The sequence below is a fragment of the Triturus cristatus genome, chromosome 9 (assembly GCF_964204655.1).
Source record: "Triturus cristatus chromosome 9, aTriCri1.1, whole genome shotgun sequence".
In the NCBI taxonomy this organism is placed as follows: domain Eukaryota; kingdom Metazoa; phylum Chordata; class Amphibia; order Caudata; family Salamandridae; genus Triturus; species Triturus cristatus.
In genome coordinates, this window is record NC_140592.1 from 8,016,718 (window position 1) to 8,039,699 (window position 22,982).

Here is a 22,982-nt window from a genome sequence, read left to right on the forward strand (position 1 = left end):
GGAGTTCAGAACAGCATCTTACAAGAAGAAGCTGTCCCAGGGTGGGGCTCGATTTAAATAAACCTACTTGAGGCGTTCTTTGTGCTAGTCCGGAGTAAAGTCTCTTGGAACGAGTAACTCTTAGGAGAGGAAGCCCCTGGACCAGAGATCATAGTAGCATCAGTACTCGGAACGAGTAACTGAGGAGAGGAAGCCCCTGGAGGAGATATAACAGCAGCACCAGCACTCGGAATGAGTACCTCGGAGGAGAGGATTCTCCTGGACCAGAGATCATAGTAGCATCAGTACTCGGAACGAGTAACTGAGGAGAGGAAGCCCCTGGACCAGAGATCATAGTAGCACCAGTACTCGGAACGAGTAACTGAGGAGAGGAAGCCCCTGGACCAGGGATCATAGTAGCATCAGTACTCGTAACGAGTAACTCTGAGGAGAGGAAACCCCTGGACCAGAGATCATAGTAGCATCAGTACTCGGAACGAGTAACTGAGGAGAGGAAGCCCCTGGACCAGAGATCATAGTGCATCAGTACTCGTAACGAGTAACTGAGGAGAGGAAGCCCCTGGACCAGAGATCATAGTAGCACCAGTACTCGTAACGAGTAACTCTTAGGAGAGGAAGCCCCTGGACCAGAGATCATAGTAGCACCAGTACTCGAAGCGAGTAACTCTTAGGAGAGGAAGCCCCTGGACCAGAGATCATAGTAGCACCAGTACTCGGAACGAGTAACTCTGAGGAGAGGAAGCCCCTGGACCAGAGATCATAGTAGCACCAGTACTCGGAACGAGTAACTGAGGAGAGGAAGCCCCTGGACCAGAGATCATAGTAGCATCAGTACTCGGAGCGAGTAACTCTGAGGTGAGGAAGCCCCTGGACCAGAGATCATAGTAGCATCAGTACTCGGAGCGAGTAACTCTGAGGTGAGGAAGCCCCTGGACCAGAGATCATAGTAGCATCAGTAATCGGAACGAGTAACTCTGAGGAGAGGAAGCCCCTGGACCAGAGATCATAGTAGCATCAGTACTCGGAACGAGTAACTGAGGAGAGGAAGCCCCTGGACCAGAGATCATAGTAGCATCAGTACTCGGAACGAGTAACTGAGGAGAGGAAGCCCCTGGACCAGAGATCATAGTAGCACCAGTACCCGAAGCGAGTAACTCTGAGGAGAGGAAGCCCCTGGACCAGAGATCATAGCAGCACCAGTACTCGAAGCGAGTAACTCTGAGGAGAGGAAGCCCCTGGACCAGAGATCATAGTAGCATCAGTACTCGGAACGAGTAACTGAGGAGAGGAAGCCCCTGGACCAGAGATCATAGTAGCACCAGTACTCGGAACGAGTAACTGAGGAGAGGAAGCCCCTGGACCAGAGATCATAGTAGCATCAGTACTCGGAGCGAGTAACTCTGAGGTGAGGAAGCCCCTGGACCAGAGATCATAGTAGCACCAGTACTCAGAACGAGTAACTGAGGAGAGGAAGCCCCTGGACCAGAGATCATAGTAGCATCAGTACTCGAAACGAGTAACTGAGGAGAGGAAGCCCCTGGACCAGGGATCATAGTAGCATCAGTACTCGTAACGAGTAACTCTGAGGAGAGGAATCTCCTGGACCAGAGATCATAGTAGCATCAGTACTCGGAGCGAGTAACTCTGAGGTGAGGAAGCCCCTGGACCAGAGATCATAGTAGCATCAGTAATCGGAACGAGTAACTCTGAGGAGAGGAAGCCCCTGGACCAGAGATCATAGTAGCACCAGTACTCAGAACGAGTAACTCGGAGGAGAGGAAGCCCCTGGACCAGAGATCATAATAGCACCAGTACTCGGAACGAGTAACTGAGGAGAGGAAGCCCCTGGACCAGAGATCATAGTAGCATCAGTACTCGGAACGAGTAACTCTGAGGAGAGGAAGCCCCTGGACCAGAGATCATAGTAGCATCAGTACTCGGAACGAGTAACTGAGGAGAGGAAGCCCCTGGACCAGAGATCATAGTAGCATCAGTACTCGGAGCGAGTAACTCTGAGGTGAGGAAGCCCCTGGACCAGAGATCATAGTAGCACCAGTACTCGTAACGAGTAACTCGGAGGAGAGGAAGCCCCTGGACCAGAGATCATAGTAGCATCAGTTCTCGGAACGAGTAACTGAGGAGAGGAAGCCCCTGGACCAGAGATCATAGTAGCATCAGTACTCGAAGCGAGTAACTGAGGAGAGGAAGCCCCTGGACCAGAGATCATAGTAGCACCAGTACTCGAAGCGAGTAACTCTGAGGAGAGGAAGCCCCTGGACCAGAGATCATAGTAGCATCAGTACTCGGAGCGAGTAACTCTGAGGTGAGGAAGCCCCTGGACCAGAGATCATAGTAGCATCAGTAATCGGAACGAGTAACTCTGAGGAGAGGAAGCCCCTGGACCAGAGATCATAGTAGCACCAGTACTCAGAACGAGTAACTCGGAGGAGAGGAAGCCCCTGGACCAGAGATCATAGTAGCACCAGTACTCGGAACGAGTAACTGAGGAGAGGAAGCCCCTGGACCAGAGATCATAGTAGCATCAGTACTCGGAACGAGTAACTCTGAGGAGAGGAAGCCCCTGGACCAGAGATCATAGTAGCATCAGTACTCGGAACGAGTAACTGAGGAGAGGAAGCCCCTGGACCAGAGATCATAGTAGCACCAGTACTCGTAACGAGTAACTCGGAGGAGAGGAAGCCCCTGGACCAGAGATCATAATAGCACCAGTACTCGAAGCGAGTAACTCTTAGGAGAGGAAGCCCCTGGACCAGAGATCATAGTAGCACCAGTACTCAGAACGAGTAACTCTGAGGAGAGGAAGCCCCTGGACCAGAGATCATAGTAGCATCAGTACTCGGAACGAGTAACTGAGGAGAGGAAGCCCCTGGACCAGAGATCATAGCAGCATCAGTACTCGAAGCGAGTAACTGAGGAGAGGAAGCCCCTGGACCAGAGATCATAATAGCATCAGTACTCGGAGCGAGTAACTGAGGAGAGGAAACCCCTGGACCAGAGATCATAGTAGCATCAGTACTCGGAGCGAGTAACTGAGGAGAGGAAGCCCCTGGACCAGAGATCATAGTAGCACCAGTACTCGGAGCGAGTAACTCTGAGGAGAGGAAGCCCCTGGACCAGAGATCATAGTAGCATCAGTACTCGAAGCGAGTAACTCTGAGGAGAGGAAGCCCCTGGACCAGAGATCATAGTAGCATCAGTACTCGGAACGAGTAACTGAGGAGAGGAAGCCCCTGGACCAGAGATCATAGTAGCACCAGTACTCGGAGCGAGTAACTCTGAGGAGAGGAAGCCCCTGGACCAGAGGTCCTAGTAGCACCAGTACTCGGAACGAGTAACTCTGAGGAGAGGAAGCCCCTGGACCAGAGGTCCTAGTAGCACCAGTACTCAGAACGAGTAACTCGGAGAGGAATCCTCTGGATCAGAAATAGTAGTGGCATCAGTACTCTGAATGAGTAACTGAGGAGAGGAAGCATCTAAATCAAAAATGTAAGTCTTTGAGTGATAAAAGAGTGTAGATCATAAGATATAGCGTCAGTATATTTAATATATATTATATTCGTAGTTGGTTGTTTTTTGTTCACCTGTGAGGTCACGAGTGTTGAAAAGCGATCTCCCAGGGCCGTGTCACGCACGTTGAGGGTCTCCGTGAATGCCCGCGTCTACATGCAGGCGATACGGACAGCTAGAGGTCTGTAGTATGACAAACCTTTCGCAGCTTCAGACCTACTGAAATAAACAGAATGTTTTACTCCGAAGGGGTCCTGAAAGGGACCGTGAATTATTGGAACTGACTGAGTGACACTGAATGTAGCTGCCCCCTCTGCATTTAAACTCGAGCCCTCGCCATGCGCTGCTCATTACCCCACGTTACATCACTCATGACATCATTGACATGATCACTGCAACATTTGCATTGAAATCATGGATGAGAAAACTGTGCATGGCGGGGCGAGAGCTGTAGTTTCCTTAGGTACGAGTTATAGTCTCTTCAGATAACTAGAACTGCTGAATAAATATATATATCCATCTTAAGGCAAGAGTCTACTCATGATTGTAGGACTTTCTTGTCCACCTAGTTTTCCAGTCCTTTTCCAGGGGCTTTCCTCCACATTCAATCATTTGTCGCGCCCCCGGAGTAGTGCAAGTTTTCAACTCGTCTGACTGCATGTCTTGGCTGCTTCCACAGCTGACATGAAAGGACAATTTTTTCCTCTCAATTTTAGCACATGGTTTTGGCATCCGAGTGTCTCTCACCCCTCCCCTCTGTTTTTTAATTTTTTTTTTAAAACAAAAATGTTTGTATAGATTTTTTGCGAGGACACAGCAGCCGCACACTGCTATCGGGCCACTTGCTTCCTTGCATGTGCACGCATGCAGCACATACTTTATTCCTAATTTACAGTTTGAAATGGCTGCGGCCATCCTGGAATGGTAAAGTAATAACTAAGCAACTCTTACAGATAACCGCCGGAGCATTAAAATACGTACACACCTGCACATATACAGGCGTCCATCTTGGACACTTTCTGAGGAAAAACCATTGCAAGAAGGCCACCGTCAGCACACGTGGGCAGCATCTTAGAATGTCTTTTTCTCAAAGTAGCACAAAACGCACTCAAAGAGGGAAATCGGCATGTGCAGAGACAACGGTCTTGGTTTTTGTACTTTATAATTAACTGTTCCATGATGGCCACTTCTGTTGGCAATGGTACGGTCCGTTTTTGTCCAACCCTGAGTTAGACCACGGGGTCAGAGCCGCCAGCTTGGATTCTGCAAGCAAGGGGCCATATTCATTAAATAAAGTCTTTCTTGTAACTATGGTCTGATCAGGGTTGTTCACTTTGCACCACTGAGGAGAAGTTCGGGTCAGGAGTTACCTTCTCATGAAGCTCGTGGAAGTCGCTGTAGCGATGTTTCACCGTCCATTGATGGGCACCAACGCTCACCTGAATGATGTAGACCTAAAAAAGAAAAAAGTGACATCAGATCAAAGATCAGAAGTGGTAAACTTCATTCAACCTATCACCAACACCACAGGGACAAAGCGCTATCAGTAGCGCTGCGAGGGTCTCACCACGCTCACCACGGCTGCATACAGCCCCACATCCCTTCAGTCATTACTACTGTACCATTGGGTCTCTCGCGTATCGATGAACCCAGCAACCCTGCAGTGCATACAATAAAACAGATCCCAGAAGCTCAGACATGCTCAGAGCTCATACCACCCGCAGAGGACCAGGATTACAGATATCTGTGCCTGTCCTGGGGGGCATTCAAAAGGGCAGTCTCTGAAGCGGGCCGGATCGAGGCATGGCCTTTGCACCATTGTCCCATGTATGATCATCACAGGTCAACTTATCAAGCTGCAGAAGTTCAATATGTCACGACAGGCCAGCCATAGAGGACAGTATCCCGAAGACGATTCGGATAACAGATCCGAACATGGGCGTTCATGCAATTGGTGAGGTCATAAGTGTGTCCCCCGACCTATCCCCTCTCCATTTCCCATGTGCACCAATGTAGCGATGACTGAGTGCACACTCCTAATGGTGAACGCCAACACGCTAAAGCACCATCTCCGATGACTCTCAGTTGACTTTGCTCCAAGTCGGCTGCCCAGCGGGAGTCAGAGGGACACTCTTCCTTCACTCAACTCTGTCCTTCTAGATCCGTCAGCAGCTTATGACGCATGGAACACAAAACACTTGTGAGGAAACGTGTGAGGTGTCACAAGAGTTTTAAACTATGAACTGGTCTGCTTCGATCTGCTCCAGACACACCCCTCATGCGGTGATGCTCCACTCCCACTCCTGACTCTCTCTGTACACATCATCTTCACAGGCAGTTGCAATGCATGCCATCTACAACATGACCGACATACAGCGGTGAGAACATTCAGCATGTTGGAGGTGGTTGGTTGGTGGTCATCTGGAGGTGGTTGGTTGGTGGTGGCTGACAGGAGATGGTTGGTGGTGGTTGCCTGGAGATGGATGTTTGGTGAGGAATGTCCAGAGGTGGTTGGTTGATCTGCTCGCTGCAGGTTTCCATTGCTGGTCAATCCCAGTTGCGAGGGGCGTACTGGACTCCGCCAGTGTTGCCAGTCCATCTGAGTATTACCAACAATTGAAAAGTATCTTAGATGGCAGCAGAAGTGCAGCAGCACAGCTCAGAGGACACACCTTTTAACGGACAACAAAACACTGCGATCCCACGACAAGCTAAACTCATCACAAGCTACAATGTAATCCTTCACAAGCTACATCATAAACTCACCACAAGCTACAATGTAATCCTTCACAAGCTACATCATAAACTCACCACAAGTTACAGTGTAATCCTTCACAAGCTACAACGTAAACTCACCACAAGCTACTGTGTAATCCCTCACAAACTAAACCGTAAACTCAGCACAAACTACAGTGTAATCCTTCACAAGCTAGAATGTAAAATCACCACAAACTACAGTGTAATCCCTCACAAGCTACAACGTAAACTCACCACAAGCTACAATGTAATTCACCACAAGTTACAACGTCAAGCTACAGTGTAATCCTTCACAGGCTAGAATGTAAAATCACCACAAGCTACAGTGTAATCCCTCACAAACTACACCGTAAACTCACCACAAGCTACAATGTAATTCACCACAAGTTACAACGTAAACCCACCACAAGCTACAGTGTAATCCTTCACAGGCTAGAATGTAAAATCACCACAAGCTACAGTGTAATCCCTCACAAACTAAACCGTAAACTCATCACAAGCTACAATGTAATCCTTCACAAGCTACAACGTAAACTCACCACAAGCTACTGTGTAATCCCTCACAAACTAAACCGTAAACTCATCACAAGCTACAGTGTAATCCTTTACAAGCTAAACCGTAAACTCAGCATAAACTACAGTGTACTCCCTCACCAGCGAAACCGTAAATTTACCATAAACTACAGTGTAATCCTTCACCAGCTAAACCGTAAACTCACCACAAGCTACAGTGTAATCCTTCACCAGCTAAACCGTAAACTCACCACAAGTTACAGTGTAATCCTTCACCAGCTAAACCGTAAACTCACCACAAGCTACAGTGTAATCCTTCACCAGCTAAACCGTAAACTCACCACAAGCTACAGTGTAATCCTTCACCAGCTAAACCGTAAACTCACCATAAACTACAGTGTAATCCCTCACAAGGTATAATGTAAACATTCATATCATGATGCAAACCCAACATGAGCAACAATGAAATCCCAGCTCAGGGTCATCGGATTCCCCAGAACGAGCCACTTCCAAAGAGCGGTCTGTAAACCGAGGACCTCCGTGACGAAGTGTGAAGACGACCCAGCCAATCGGTAGTAAAACAGAGGTGTCGGCACAGACGCAGATCTCTTAACTTAATGCCCGGACACTCATTGTAGGCTGCAAGACAAGCATGGAGTAGGAACTCAAGGAAATACAAGAACAGTCATGGAGGCTTTACCTGATAACACAACTCACATCTACGATCGATGCAAAGAAAGAACCAACGATGATCCTGGGGCCAGTACTGGAAGAAACGGGGACCTGAGCTTCAGATCTCCACATTACAGCAGGACTCGATGGAGGGATCGATGCCACGTCTGGCTCCGGTAATACAAGACCAGATGCAGGAGAATCTAGAAGAGGTGGAGCTCAATGAAGAACTGCGCTGGACCTGGGCACATTCATGAAGGAAACGTTGTGGAATCGGAGCTCAGCAGTGAAACCAAGGCAGAGAAATGACACCAGAAGACAGGTCAATGCACACCGAACTTGGACTTGGTAGATGGAGAAAGATGCAGAGTCAGACTTCAGTAATGGAAGAATTATGGCAGGGATTCGCCGAAAGAAGGGACATCGACCTTCAGCTCAGTAGCTGAAGAACTACAGCCAGAGTTCACAGAAACAAGCTGTAGGAGAGTAGGGTCTGCTTTCTATGTTCACCCCCACTTTTTGCTTTTGCTTTACTGGTTTTCGACTTAGATGTGGCTGTGGGCCTGCTAATCAGACCCACAGCCCTGCTGTTCTCTCTCTAAATTAATACTATGTACTTTAGGTGCATAACCCATTTGGATAGGATCACCTTATTGGCCCCTGTACAGTGTACCCTAGGTACCCAGGGCATAGGTGTACCCTAGGCCTACCAGGGGCTGCAGCATGTATTATGCCACCCCTGGCCTGGCCTTCCATTTTGACACAACTGGCTGATCACTCAGCTGGGGCAAGGTCGTGTAATCACCCCTTGCTTAGGTGTAGTATTCCTATACCTAACTTACATATAGACACATGTGTACCTATCAGTCACTCCTATGGCAGGCCTTGACAATCCTGGAGGCAGAGTGCTTGGTAACATGTGAGATGGTGCTCTAGCATGAGCTGAGCCTGTCTGCAGCTTTCGGAACCTTGTCCTTATAGCTGTTCTATGATATAGCCTACCATATACTCTTAAAGTGCCTTATAATCTTAGACGGTTATGGTAACTATGGTTTGGCTTTATCAAAACATGTCGTGTAAGGTGTCTAACACTAGGGAATAATACCCCCATGCCATTTCTGGACATGAGAATATTATCCCCCCCCTTCTAGAGGGAAAGACATGTTAAAATCATACTTCAACTGTTAGCCTCTGACCAAAGCCTCAGCATCACAAAATGGATGCTGCTGCCACGACACAAGTCTGACCTCCTGCAGCTGGGAGTGATCCCAGCCAGGGAGGCCTGGACAATAGGTTTCCTGCTTGGGGAGGTGCTAGCACCTCCCCAGACAGCCTTTAGTGTATTGGGGCAGGGTGGGCTGAAAGGAATGAGACATGCCTGGGGCACACAAGGTGTTCCTTGCATAGTCCAGTTCAAACCGGCGCTGGGGCACTCCAGCCCCAGCTCTGGCGCGAAACTGGACAAAGGGAAGTGGGTGTAACCACCCCCTCCCAGGTCCCACCCATAAGGCGTGACCTAGCAGGTATCCCAGCCCCCCAGATTAGTAGAAGAGTGGGAGTTGGGCCTCAAGACTTTAGATTATCCTGAACCTGCAAAACTGAACAGAAACTCTGGACCTTCGACATTCGACGAAAGAAGAAGACTGAAGAATCTCCCTTGTAGCCAAGGAGTGGCTACCCTGTGCAAACAGGCACCATCAAGAGACTATCCTTTGCTTTGCGACCGTTCTACGAGGAACCGACTGCAGAGCCCGACCAGAGCCTTGACTTCCAGACTTCTCCGACCCTCATCCACATCTGCAGCAGAGCGGAGATCCGTGGAGGCGACGAGCGACGTGGGACCGGCTACCTGGGAAAAGTGGCTAGTAACTTACAGCGCAGCTTCTGAGGTACCCTCGAAGTTGTGCACCGGGGATTGAGAAGCCCCAAGCACCATCTGCACCGAAGATCAGCCCCCCACACTCCACGAGTCCTGCGTGGGGCCCTTCAGCATTTTCCTGCTTGCCGCGTCTGTTCGGTTGCTTGCCCGCTGGCTAGTGGCCTCTGTGACGACGCACCCTGAAATCTTCTGCGCTGGTTTGGCTCCTCCAGACTGGCTCCCGCTTCTCTACAAAGAAGAAGCACCCCAGACCTTCCTGGTCTGCACCAGAAGCAAGTCCTTTGTTCTTCGTGGGTTCCGCTTGCCAAGGCTTGGTGAGTCCTAGTCCAACTTCGACGCCGCCGACAGCAAGAGCCTTCGTGGGACAGCTCGCCTCCTGGTCCTGGTCGTCCTCGACGCTTCCTGGTCCTCCTGGCTGCAGCGACAAGCTTCACCTTCACCTGCAACTCTTCACGACATCGCCTGGTTCCTTCCTGGTTCCACGTGGTCACTGGCTAGTGACCTTGACTCTGTCCCTTCTGCTTGCAGGTTTCTTCTCTTCTTGATCCCAGCCTTGGGATCCACCGGACACTCTTCACTGACTGCCTGTCAGCATCTTTCTTCAGGCATCCATAGGAGTGGACGACGAAAACGACGCATCTTCACCCCTATGCACCCGCAGCCTGTGGGCTAGGTAACTTGGGTACTCCGGTGCTCATCAGGATAGTGACTATCCTAGTGTCTAGTTTTCAAGTCTCAACTTCCTAGCTACTCCGGAAGTGTCCTAAATCTACCGTTTTCTAAACTGTACTATTGCTATTGACTTTTACGCATTACGCATGAGTGTTTCCACTCTGCACACGAATCCCGTGGGCCTCCCACTTCCTAACTAACGCTAGTGTAGTGTATCCCCAGCGATTCCCTAGGCCTAGGCCTATTCTATTTCCGTGACAGTGGTTCTTATACCACTTACTTAGTATATGGTTTGCGTGGCCCCTAGGGCCTAACTGTATTACTTACCTGTGTGACTTACTGTATGCATTAATAAGACTGTGTTGTACTTACCTCTAATCTCATAAAGAGTGCTGAGGGTTTGCTTAGAATAAATACACTTTATTTTATATATATATCTGTTGTGGTGTCCTTTCATTTGGTATTCAAGGGATTATATATGGTATCACAGCTGGCTTCACATGCCATTCAGAGTTTAGCCTAAGACTGCTCTTGTCTATGCTACCACTAGGATAGCTGGTCTATAAGGTTGACTTTACAACCAATCACCATAAGGGTATTTGGACTGATATAAGGTGTACACTATAACTAGTGACATCATACATCAGGCCAACTTCTCACATTGGTGAGCAGCGGTTGGGATCTGAGCTTGCTGTTGTAATACCATTGTAATCTTGAGATACTAAATTGAAAGATCACACAGATATTGTCTAGGTACATATAACATAGATTATTATACTTAAGTCCTACTGGACTTTGTAGTTGTAGGTTGAAGGGAGTAACACACCCTGACTACAACTACTAGAAAGGTTTAGAAGATACAACTAGTGTAGGTAGGTGCACACACCACACCCTCACTAGATCATGTCTCTGAGAGTAGATCAAGTAGATGCTCTCTCAGGAGGATCAGGTCTGCAAAAGATCCCCTCTAGATATGATACCTTAACATTCCAGGAGATGAGACAGTTGTGTACCTCCAGAGGAATAAAACAGGGTGCAAACCCTACCCTCCTTCAGTTAAGACAACTCCTAGAGGAGTATGATGCTCAGAGGGCATCTCAGGAAGGTGCCCTAGGCACAGAGGAGGGTCTACCCACCACAGAGGAGTCAGATGGGGCTTCAGATGGGGAGGTAGACAGCCAGAGCCAAGTAAGGAGACTTAGCCAGGCTAACTTAAGTTTACATGGGAGTTTGCATGGGATCCCCCCATACAGACCCACAAGTAGACATTCACAGAGAAGCAGGAGGGACAGATCCCCTTCAAGGGAATCCATCCACTCCCATGTCTCTAACATCTCTAATGCTTCCTCTCACAGGGGAATGACTTCACCTGAGAGAAAGGAGCATGCAGCCAGAATGAGGGAGGCTAATCTGAGGATTCAGAGGGAAGAACTTGCCCTTGCCAAAGAGAAGCTTGCTCTGGCTAGAGAACAAAAGTTAAGTGGGTTAGAACCCACTGGTGGCAGCAACATTCCTAGAGATAGAGACAGGCACTAGGATAATAGAAACCTGAGCAAGATTGTCCCTCCCTACAAGTGTGGGGATGACATCCACAAATGGATAACTGCTTTGGAGAGAGCTTGCAAAGTACAGCAGGTACCCCAAAGTCAGTGGGCAGCTATCTTGTGGCTCTCCTTCTCTGAGAAAGGAAGAGACAAGCTCCTCACAGTTAGTGATGAGGATGCAGATAATTACACTGTCCTGAAGAGTGCTCCGATTGATGGGTTTGGCCTAACCACTGAACAATACAGGTTGTTGTTCAGGGATACCCAGAAGACACAGACTCAGGACTGGACTGACTTTGTAGATTGTGCCACTAAGGCTCTGGAAGGCTGGCTAATGGGAAGTAAGGTTAAGGACTATACAGGATTGTATAATTTGATCATGAGAGAGCAAATACTTAACAACTGTCAAAACCAGCTACTGCATCAACACCTGATTGATTCTGATCTGACTTCTCCCCAAGAATTGGGAAAGAAGGCAGATAGATGGGTCAGGACTAGAGTTAAGCAGAAAAACCAGAACCAGGGCGGTGATCAGAAAAAGGCAGACCAGAAGGGTAATGAGCAGAAACAAAAAGACCAGAAGTCTTCACCAGGCCCCCAAAAGGCTCAGGGGGAGGGTGGTTCCAAAAAGGATAAGAAGAAAGATGGCCAAAAGAAACCATGGTGCAACTATTGTAAGTCCAACTCACATTAGTTTAGTGAGTGCACCAAAAAGGATAAGCCCCCAGCCACCATTGCCCCTAAGGCAACTGTACCCCCTAGTTCAGCTGTAAGTGGTGGTTCCCAGCAAAAGGGTGTAGTAGGGTTAACCCTGGGAACTGAGGAGGATTCTGGCCTAGTCAGAGTACCTACTCAGGCTGTCCTGATCTGTGATGGGGACTTAGCTTTGTCCTCTACTGTAGGCCCCAGTAACCTGGCCAAGTACAGACAGACACCTTTTATCAACCAAAGAATGGCTCAGGCCTACAGGGACACTGGAGCTAGTGTCACAATGGTGACACCTGCTTTTGTGGACCCTGGACAGATCATACTAGGTGAGAATTACCTAGTGACCAACGCTAGCAATGCCACTACCTCCCATAGTGTGGCTATTGTTAACTTCTCCTGGGGAGGGGTAACTGGCCTCAAGAAAGTTGTTGTTAGTTCAGACCTTCCTGTAGAGTGTTTACTGGGCAATGATCTTGAAACTTCAGTTTGGTCTGAAGTGGAGTATAGGACCCATGCAGAAATGCTGGGGATAGATGCACATGTCCTTGCTGTGACCAGGTCACAGGCCAAAAAGTGCACCACTGAACAAGTGCTGGATCCTGAAACTATGGACCAGTCACAACCCAAGAGAAAGAGCAGTAGGGTTAAGGCTGTGCCTTCCCCCCTGCCTCAGGTGGTGGATCAGCCCTCCCAGGAGGATGATTCTGAGAGCCCTGAAGGAACTGTCCTAGAAGAACTTGAACCAGATCAGGTTGAGTTTCTTGGGACAGGGGGACCTTCCAGGGCAGATCTGAGGCAGGCTCAATTAGACTGCCCCTCTCTTGAACCCCTCAGACAGCTGGCTGCTGCTGAGGCTGCAGGGAATGCTCAAGGTACCCATAGAGTGTATTGGGATGAAGGGCTACTGTACTCAGAGGCTAGAGACCCCAAGCCTGGTGCATCCAGGAGGTTGGTCATACCACTGAAGTTCAGAGGCTTCCTTCTCACCTTGGCCCATGATATTCCCCTTGCAGGACATTTAGGCCAGAACAAGACTTGGGACAGGCTTGTCCCTCACTTTCACTGGCCCCATATGTCAGAAGATACCAAGGAGTTTTGTCGCTCCTGTGTCACCTGCCAAGCCAGTGGCAAATCAGGTGGCACCACAAAGGCCCCCCTCATACCACTACCTGTGGTGGGGGTCCCCTTTGAAAGAGTGGGCATAGATATTGTAGGACCAATGGACCCACAAACAGCATCTGGGCACAGATTCATACTGGTGATAGTGGACCATGCCACCAGGTACCCAGAAGCGATTCCCCTGAGGACCACAACAGGTCCTGTTGTGGCAAGGGCCCTGCTTGGAGTATTCTCCAGAGTGGGCTTTCCAAAGGAGGTCATTTCTGACAGAGGTACTAACTTTATGTCAGGATACTTGACTGCAATGTGGAAGGAGTGTGGTGTTAACTATAAGTTCACCACACCCTATCACCCACAGTGCAATGGGCTTGTTGAGAGATTCAACAAGACCCTAAAGGGAATGATAAAAGGATTACCAAACAAGCTTAGGCGAAGATGGGACATCCTTTTACCCTGCCTTCTGTTTGCTTACAGAGAGGTCCCACAAAAGGGGGCTGGCTACAGCCCTTTTGAGCTTTTGTTTGGGCATCCTGTAAGAGGACCCCTGTGTTTGGTGAAGGAAGGATGGGAGAGACCTCTCAGACAACCCAAACTAGACATAGTGGATTATGTACTTGGTCTCCGCTCCAGGATGGCAGAGTATATGAAGAAGGCTTCTAAAAACCTTGAGGCAAGCCAAGAACTCCAAAAAGCTTGGCATGACCAAAAGGCTGTACTGACTGTTTACCAGCCAGGGCAGAAAGTGTGGGTGTTGGAGCCAGTGGCCCCAGCAGCACTCCAAGACAAATGGTCTGGACCCCACACTATTGTTGAGAAAAAGGGAGAAGTCACCTACTTGGTGGACCTTGGGACTCCCAGAAGCCCCCAAAGGGTGCTTCATGTCAACAGATTGAAGGCATATGTTGACAGGGCAGACATGGGGCTACTCATGGCTACAGATGAGGGGCAGGAGGAAGAGAGTGACCCTCTCCCAGACCTGTTGACTCAGAACCCTGATGATGGCTCAGTTGATGGTGTGGTCTTTTCTGACAGCCTCACTGTCCATCAGCAACAGGACTGCAGACAAGTTCTGCAGGCCTACAGACATATGTTCTCTCTGACCCCAAGTCAGACAAACTGGTGCACCCATGAGGTGGACACTGGTGACAGTCTGCCTGTGAAGAGTAAAATCTACAGGCAACCTGACCATGTCAGGGACTGCATAAAAGTTGAGGTACAAAAGATGTTGGAGCTGGGAGTCATTGAACCTTCAGAGAGCCCTTGGGCTAGTCCTGTAGTCCTTGTGCCAAAACCTCACACCCAAGATGGTAAGAGAGAGATGAGGTTTTGCGTGGATTACAGAGGTCTCAATGCGGTCACTAGGACAGATGCCCACCCAATACCTAGGGCAGATGAGCTCATTGACAGACTGGCAGCTGCTAAGTTTTTGAGCACATTTGACCTAACAGCAGGCTACTGGCAAATCAGACTAGCTGAGAGTGCAAAGGCCAAAACTGCTTTCTCGACCCCAGGAGGACATTATCAATTTGTGGTAATGCCCTTTGGTTTGAAGAATGCACCTGCCACTTTCCAAAGGCTGGTGAATCAAGTCCTTACTGGGTTGGATGATTATTGTGCAGCTTATCTTGATGATATTGCTGTCTTTAGCTCCACCTGGGAGGATCACCTGGTCCACCTGAGGAATGTTTTAGAGGCCCTGCAAAAGGCAGGCCTCACTATCAAGGCCACTAAGTGCCAGATAGGGCAGAGCAAGGTTGTATACCTGGGCCACCTAGTTGGTGGGGGTCAGGTTCAACCACTGGAGAGCAAGATCCAGACCATAAAGGACTGGGCTCCTCCAACTACCCAGACTCAGGTCAGAGCTTTCTTGGGCCTGACTGGGTAATACAGAAAGTTTGTTAAGAACTATGGGTCCATAGTGACACCACTTAATGACTTGACCTCCAAGAAGATGCCAAAGAAAGTTCAGTGGACAGTAAGCTGTCAAAGAGCATTTGATGACCTGAAGCAGGCCATGTGCAGTGCACCTATTCTGAAAAGTCCAGACTACTCCAAAGAGTTCATTGTCCAGACAGATGCTTCTGAGTTAGGTGTGGGAGCTGTTCTTTCACAACTGAATGTAGATGGTCAAGACCAGCCCATTGCTTTTATAAGTAGAAGGCTGACCCCTAGAGAGAAACGTTGGTCAGCTATTGAGAGGGAGGCCTTTGCTGTGGTTTGGGCCCTGAAGAAGCTGAGGCCATACTTGTTTGGCACTCACTTCAAGATTCAGACAGACCATAAGCCCCTCTTGTGGCTAAATCAGATGAAGGGTGAAAATCCCAAACTTCTTAGGTGGTCCATTTCCCTACAGGGGATGGACTTCACAGTGGAACATAGACCTGGGACTGACCATGCCAATGCAGATGGACTCTCCAGATATTTCCACTTAGAACATGAAGACTCAACTGGTCAAGGTTAGTTTAATGTCCCTAAGTTTGGGGGGGGGGGGTTGTGTAGGAGAGTAGGGTCTGCTTTCTATGTTCACCCCCACTTTTTGCTTTTGCTTTACTGGTTTTCGACTTAGATGTGGCTGTGGGCCTGCTAATCAGACCCACAGCCCTGCTGTTCTCTCTCTAAATTAATACTATGTACTTTAGGTGCATAACCCATTTGGATAGGATCACCTTATTGGCCCCTGTACAGTGTACCCTAGGTACCCAGGGCATAGGTGTACCCTAGGCCTACCAGGGGCTGCAGCATGTATTATGCCACCCCTGGCCTGGCCTTCCATTTTGACACAACTGGCTGATCACTCAGCTGGGGCAAGGTCGTGTAATCACCCCTTGCTTAGGTGTAGTATTCCTATACCTAACTTACATATAGACACATGTGTACCTATCAGTCACTCCTATGGCAGGCCTTGACAATCCTGGAGGCAGAGTGCTTGGTAACATGTGAGATGGTGCTCTAGCATGAGCTGAGCCTGTCTGCAGCTTTCGGAACCTTGTCCTTATAGCTGTTCTATGATATAGCCTACCATATACTCTTAAAGTGCCTTATAATCTTAGACGGTTATGGTAACTATGGTTTGGCTTTATCAAAACATGTCGTGTAAGGTGTCTAACACTAGGGAATAATACCCCCATGCCATTTCTGGACATGAGAATATTATCCCCCCCTTCTAGAGGGAAAGACATGTTAAAATCATACTTCAACTGTTAGCCTCTGACCAAAGCCTCAGCATCACAAAATGGATGCTGCTGCCACGACACAAGTCTGACCTCCTGCAGCTGGGAGTGATCCCAGCCAGGGAGGCCTGGACAATAGGTTTCCTGCTTGGGGAGGTGCTAGCACCTCCCCAGACAGCCTTTAGTGTATTGGGGCAGGGTGGGCTGAAAGGAATGAGACATGCCTGGGGCACACAAGGTGTTCCTTGCATAGTCCAGTTCAAACCGGCGCTGGGGCACTCCAGCCCCAGCTCTGGCGCGAAACTGGACAAAGGGAAGTGGGTGTAACCACCCCCTCCCAGGTCCCACCCATAAGGCGTGACCTAGCAGGTATCCCAGCCCCCCAGATTAGTAGAAGAGTGGGAGTTGGGCCTCAAGACTTTAGATTATCCTGAACCTGCAAAACTGAACAGAAACTCTGGACCTTCGACATTCGACGAAAGAAGAAGACTGAAGAATCTCCCTTGTAGCCAAGGAGTGGCTACCCTGTGCAAACAGGCACCATCAAGAGACTACCCTTTGCTTTGCGACCGTTCTACGAGGAACCGACTGCAGAGCCCGACCAGAGCCTTGACTTCCAGACTTCTCCGACCCTCATCCACATCTGCAGCAGAGCTGAGATCCGTGGAGGCGACGAGCGACCGGCTACCTGGGAAAAGTGGCTAGTAACTTACAGCGCAGCTTCTGAGGTACCCTCGAAGTTGTGCACCGGGGATTGAGAAGCCCCAACCCCAAGCACCATCTGCACCGAAGATCAGCCCCCCACACTCCACGAGTCCTGCGTGGGGCCCTTCAGCATTTTCCTGCTTGCCGCGTCTGTTCGGTTGCTTGCCCGCTGGCTAGTGGCCTCTGTGACGACGCACCCTGAAATCTTCTGCGCTGGTTTGGCTGCTCCAGACTGGCTCCCGCTTCTCTGCAAAGAAGAAGCACCCCAGACCTTCCTGGTCTGCACCAGAAGCAAGTCCTTTGTTCTTCGTGGGTTCCGCTTGCCAAGGCTTGGTGAGTCCTAGTCCAACTTCGACGCCGCCGACAGCAAGAGCCTTCGTGGGACAGCTCGCCTCCTGGTCCTGGTCGTCCTCGACGCTTCCTGGTCCTCCTGGCTGCAGCGACAAGCTTCACCTTCACCTGCAACTCTTCACGACATCGCCTGGTTCCTTCCTGGTTCCACGTGGTCACTGGCTAGTGACCTTGACTCTGTCCCTTCTGCTTGCAGGTTTCTTCTCTTCTTGATCCCAGCCTTGGGATCCACCGGACACTCTTCACTGACTGCCTGTCAGCATCTTTCTTCAGGCATCCATAGGAGTCGACGACGAAAACGACGCATCTTCACCCCTATGCACCCGCAGCCTGTGGGCTAGGTAACTTGGGTACTCGGGTGCTCATCAGGATAGTGACTATCCTAGTGTCTAGTTTTCAAGTCTCAACTTCCTAGCTACTCCGGAAGTGTCCTAAATCTACCGTTTTCTAAACTGTACTATTGCTATTGACTTTTACGCATTACGCATGAGTGTTTCCACTCTGCACACGAATCCCGTGGGCCTCCCACTTCCTAACTAACGCTAGTGTAGTGTAGCCCCAGCGATTCCCTAGGCCTAGGCCTATTCTATTTCCGTGACAGTGGTTCTTATACCGCTTACTTAGTATATGGTTTGCGTGGCCCCTAGGGCCTAACTGTATTACTTACCTGTGTGACTTACTGTATGCATTAATAAGACTGTGTTGTACTTACCTCTAATCTCATAAAGAGTGCTGAGGGTTTGCTTAGAATAAATACACTTTATTTTATATATATATATCTGTTGTGGTGTCCTTTCATTTGGTATTCAAGGGATTATATATGGTATCACAGCTGGCTTCACATGCCATTCAGAGTTTAGCCTAAGACTGCTCTTGTCTATGCTACCACTAGGATAGCTGGTCTATAAGGTTGACTTTACAACCAATCACCATAAGGGTATTTGGACTGATATAAGGTGTACACTAGAACTAGTGACATCATACATCAGGCCAACTTCTCACACAAGCTTCATCTCAGTAATGGAAGAACGATAGCCAGGGTTCAATGAAAGAACGGACACCGAGCTTCATCTCAGTAATGGAAGAACGATAGCCAGGGTTCAACGAAAGACATGCAGAGAGCTTCATCTCAGGTAAAGGAAGAACGATAGCCAGGGTTAAAACGAAAGAACAGAGACTGAGCGTCATCTCAGTAACAGAAGATCTATCGCCAGGGTTCAATGAAAGAATGGACACCGAGCTTCATCTCAGTAAAGGAAGAACGATAGCCAGGGTTCAACGAAAGAACAAACACTGAGCTTCATCTCAGTAAAGGAAGAACTATAGCAAGGGTTCAACACAAGAACAGAGACCGAGCTTCATCTCATTAACGGAAGAACTGGTGTCCAGCCAGAGCGCAAGGTATGATAAAACCAAGCATAGGCTCAATGGAGAGTGGAGAAGGAGATTAAACTCTAATCAAAGACCTGACAATGAGCTGCAACACAGGAAAATCCACCCCCAGCCTTGGAAGAAAAGAATCAAATTTGACCAACTCTGGAGTCAAAAGAATGGACAAACCCACAACGAATTTGGAATTAACGTGAGAATCTAGACGGACTCATCAATTAAAGGAATGAAAAGAAGATAGATTCTAGGCACAGAGAACCATCATAACCAGCGCCAACTCTGAAACAACGCGAGGATTTCTGTTAGAGCATAAAAGCAGCCAGCTATTTCTGAGTGAATCAAAAAATGAATTGAAGGATAGGAAACCCAACAGAGCCTGGACTCAGTAACGATAGAGCAGCGGACTCTGGGAACGGGGTGGAGCCTGAGCAGGAAGGTGGGTGGGGACAGCAGTGCAACCAATGGGAGAAGCCACAGTCTGGGCTCAGGAGGAGGAACCTCTCCCCCCCCAGCAGGGAATGACTTCCTCTACAACTCCCCAAGGTCTGCCACAGAAACACCGCGGTCCCTTGACGTTCAACCCGAACAGGGCACAACTCATGTGCCCCCTGGTCCCTCGCCGCCTTGTGGTGGCCGGCTGCAGCTCTTTAGTACTCAGAGTTCACCATGGTGATAAAGAAGGATGTGACACAAGCGCCTAGTAGGCAGTTTCATCCACCACAGCAATGTCTTGTAGGCCCCACAGGTTAGCCTGTCAGGAGCGGTGGAAGCCTTTTTAGGGGCAGGCGAGGACTTATCGGGGAGCCATTAATGCAGTCCTCCTGCTGACCTCAGCTGCTCCTTGCATCAGTCGTGAGACGTGGTACACTATGTCTGTGGCACAGCGCCAAGATGCCAGTGAGGGCAGCTGTGGCACCCAACATGAATTTGCAGCGAGATGTTTCTAGGGAGCCCTCATGAAACCCCAACTTCTCACGCCAACTCTAATGACAACTGGGGGTGCCTTTCAAGACCCACCAATATGGATCTCGAATATTTGTGATCTGCGATTGTGCCAATCTCAAAAGATCACAGTAGGTCAGGGGTCGATTCATCCTCCTACAACAGTAACAGGGCAGTTTCCGCCTTCAACAGAATGAGAAGCTGTTAGAATCTGAAGACGTGGCCGGTGCGGATGGGCATCTAAACATGAGGGGACCGGTGCGTGGTCATCAGATGGAACTCGGTGTTATGAGGTTGCCCGCGGCACACGCAGTGTGCCCACTCAAAAGGGCAGCTACCCCAAGTGCCACATTAGGCACATCCCCACGTCTAGTTGTGGGGACCCCCGGGGAGTCCCTAAAGTCCGGCACAGATTCCACATCACTTCCGGCGCAGCTTGGGTTGAGGCGAGGTACTTATACCTGCCCCCGCCCATCTGGCCATCCGTTTGATTCCTCCTGGTCACGCTGCACCCTATCTGATACAGGAAATCATGCAAACAAAGCAGCTCTACCAGGAAGCATTGTAGAGATCTGGTCTAACAATGGCACCAGATTCCCAACATCCAAAGACTTCCAGTCCGGTCGGGCCAACATCCACCCAGCCCCAGGGCTGGAGGAGAAGCCTCCCTCCTCAAAGCGGAGGGCCCAGGCTAGCCCCAAGAGCTCCTTGAGGGAGTGTGTGACCCGGGCAGGCTCTTAAAAGCTTGCTTCAGAGCTCATCATGGGCATCTCAACGCGTGGAGACCGGTGCAAAGGCTGATGGGCATCTCAACGTGTGGAGACCGGTGCAGACACTGATGGGCATCTGCATCGATGTCCACACGTTGAGATGTCCATCAGCCTCTGGAGACCGGCGCAGAGGCTGATGGGCATGTCAACGTGTTGCGAATGGTGCAGACACCGATGGGCATCTCAACGTGTGGAGACCGGTGCACATGCTAATGGGTATCTCAACATGTGAAGACCAGTGCAGACGCGGATGGTTCTTTCACTCAGTATTTTGAGGAGTCCATCGCGCCTTTTGCCTGCCCACTTCGTGACCAACAAAACACAAGGACAGCGCCAAATCTATTCTGAGATCTTGTGAAAGTGCACAACTCACGAGCTTCATTTCTGCGCTGCAGCCCCGGGCAGCGGTTGCCTTCTAAGAAGTTGTGAAAGTAGCCCCTGGACTTTGGTTCTTCTTTTTGGATTTGGTCAACTCCGCACTTGGAGACTGCAATTTGGTTTCTACAATTCAACAATGTTAGTTGAGTTAGCGGTAGCCAAGAGTTTTAGTTTCTCACTCCAGAACCTGCACTGTAGGACGCTGTGGGGACTCCTGTCCTGTGCTGTCACTGCTGCTTCAGTGGGATTTGCCACCAAAATCTTCCTTCAGCAATGATAATCTAAGACAGCATAAGCTGGGTCCATCGATAGGTTAACGCGAGTCTCCTGTATACTACCAGGTCGGTGACCAGCCTAGTGTCCCTTTAATGTTTAACCTCTACTGGTTGATAGGTTTCTCCACCAGTCATTGTACAACAGACGCCAGAGCAACTGGTGTCTGCTTAGACTCTGCGGCGGGGGTTGGCCCTCCACAGCCCTGTCTGCGGGCGGGGGTTGGCCCTCCACAGCCCCGTCTGCGGCCGGGGGATGGCCCTGCGGCCGGGGGATGGCCCTCCACAGCCCCGTCTGCGGCCGGGGGATGGCCCTGCGGCCGGGGGATGGCCCTCCACAGCCCCGTCTGCGGCCGGGGGATGGCCCTGCGGCCGGGGGATGGCCCTCCACAGCCCCGTCTGCGGCCGGGGGATGGCCCTGCGGCCGGGGGATGGCCCTGCGGCCGGGGGATGGCCCTCCACAGCCCCGTCTGCGGCCGGGGGATGGCCCTGCGGCCGGGGGATGGCCCTCCACAGCCCCGTCTGCGGCCGGGGGATGGCCATGCGGCCGGGGGATGGCCCTCCACAGCCCCGTCTGCGGCCGGGGGATGGCCCTCCACAGCCCCGTCTGCGGCCGGGGGATGGCCCTGCGGCCGGGGGATGGCCCTCCACAGCCCCGTCTGCGGCCGGGGGATGGCCCGGCGGGCGGGGGTTGGCCCTCCACAGCCCCGGGGGTTGGCCCTCCACAGCCCCGTCGGCGGGTGGGGGTTGGCCCTCCACAGCCCCGTCGGCGGGCGGGGGTTGGCCCTCCACAGCCCCGTCGGCGGGCGGGGGTTGGCCCTCCACAGCCCCGTCGGCGGGCGGGGGTTGGCCCTCCACAGCCCCGTCGGCGGGCGGGGGTTGGCCCTCCACAGCCCCGTCGGCGGGCGGGGGTTGGCCCTCCACAGCCCCGTCGGCGGGCTGGGGTTGGCCCTCCACAGCCCCGTCGGCGGGCTGGGGTTGGCCCTCCACAGCCCCGTCGGCGGGCAGGGGTTGGCCCTCCACAGCCCCGTCGGCGGGCAGGGGTTGGCCCTCCACAGCCCCGTCGGCGGGCGGGGGTTGGCCCTCCACAGCCCCGTCGGCGGGCGGGGGTTGGCCCTCCACAGCCCCGTCGGCGGGCGGGGGTTGGCCCTCCACAGCCCCGTCGGCGGGCGGGGGTTGGCCCTCCACAGCCCCGTCGGCGGGCGGGGGTTGGCCCTCCACAGCCCCGTCGGCGGGCGGGGGTTGGCCCTCCACAGCCCCGTCGGCGGGCGGGGGTTGGCCCTCCACAGCCCCGTCGGCGGGCGGGGGTTGGCCCTCCACAGCCCCGTCTGCGGGCGGGGGTTGGCCCTCCACAGCCCCGTCTGCGGGCGGGGGTTGGCCCTCCACAGCCCTGTCTGCGGGCGGGGGTTGGCCCGCCACAGCCCTGTCTGCGGCCAGGGGGATGGCCCTCCACAGCCCTGTCTGCGGCCGGGGGATGGCCCTGCGGCCGGGGGATGGCCCTCCACAGCCCCGTCTGCGGCCGGGGGATGGCCCTGCGGCCGGGGGATGGCCCTCCACAGCCCCGTCTGCGGCCGGGGGATGGCCCTGCGGCCGGGGGATGGCCCTCCACAGCC

General features: G+C 51.4%; 1 protein-coding gene across 3 annotated transcripts in view; it reads right to left on the reverse strand.

Moving 5' to 3' along the window:
* NISCH (nischarin) overlaps positions 1-22,982 on the reverse strand; it is a 320,866-nt gene that overhangs the window by 262,972 nt on the left and 34,912 nt on the right. For all 3 annotated transcript variants that reach the window (XM_085624215.1, XM_085624214.1, XM_085624216.1), the window contains exon 2: positions 4,899-4,982. In XM_085624215.1, coding sequence (XP_085480341.1) covers positions 4,899-4,982 — 84 coding nt within the window. The remainder of the gene's footprint in view (positions 1-4,898; positions 4,983-22,982) is intronic.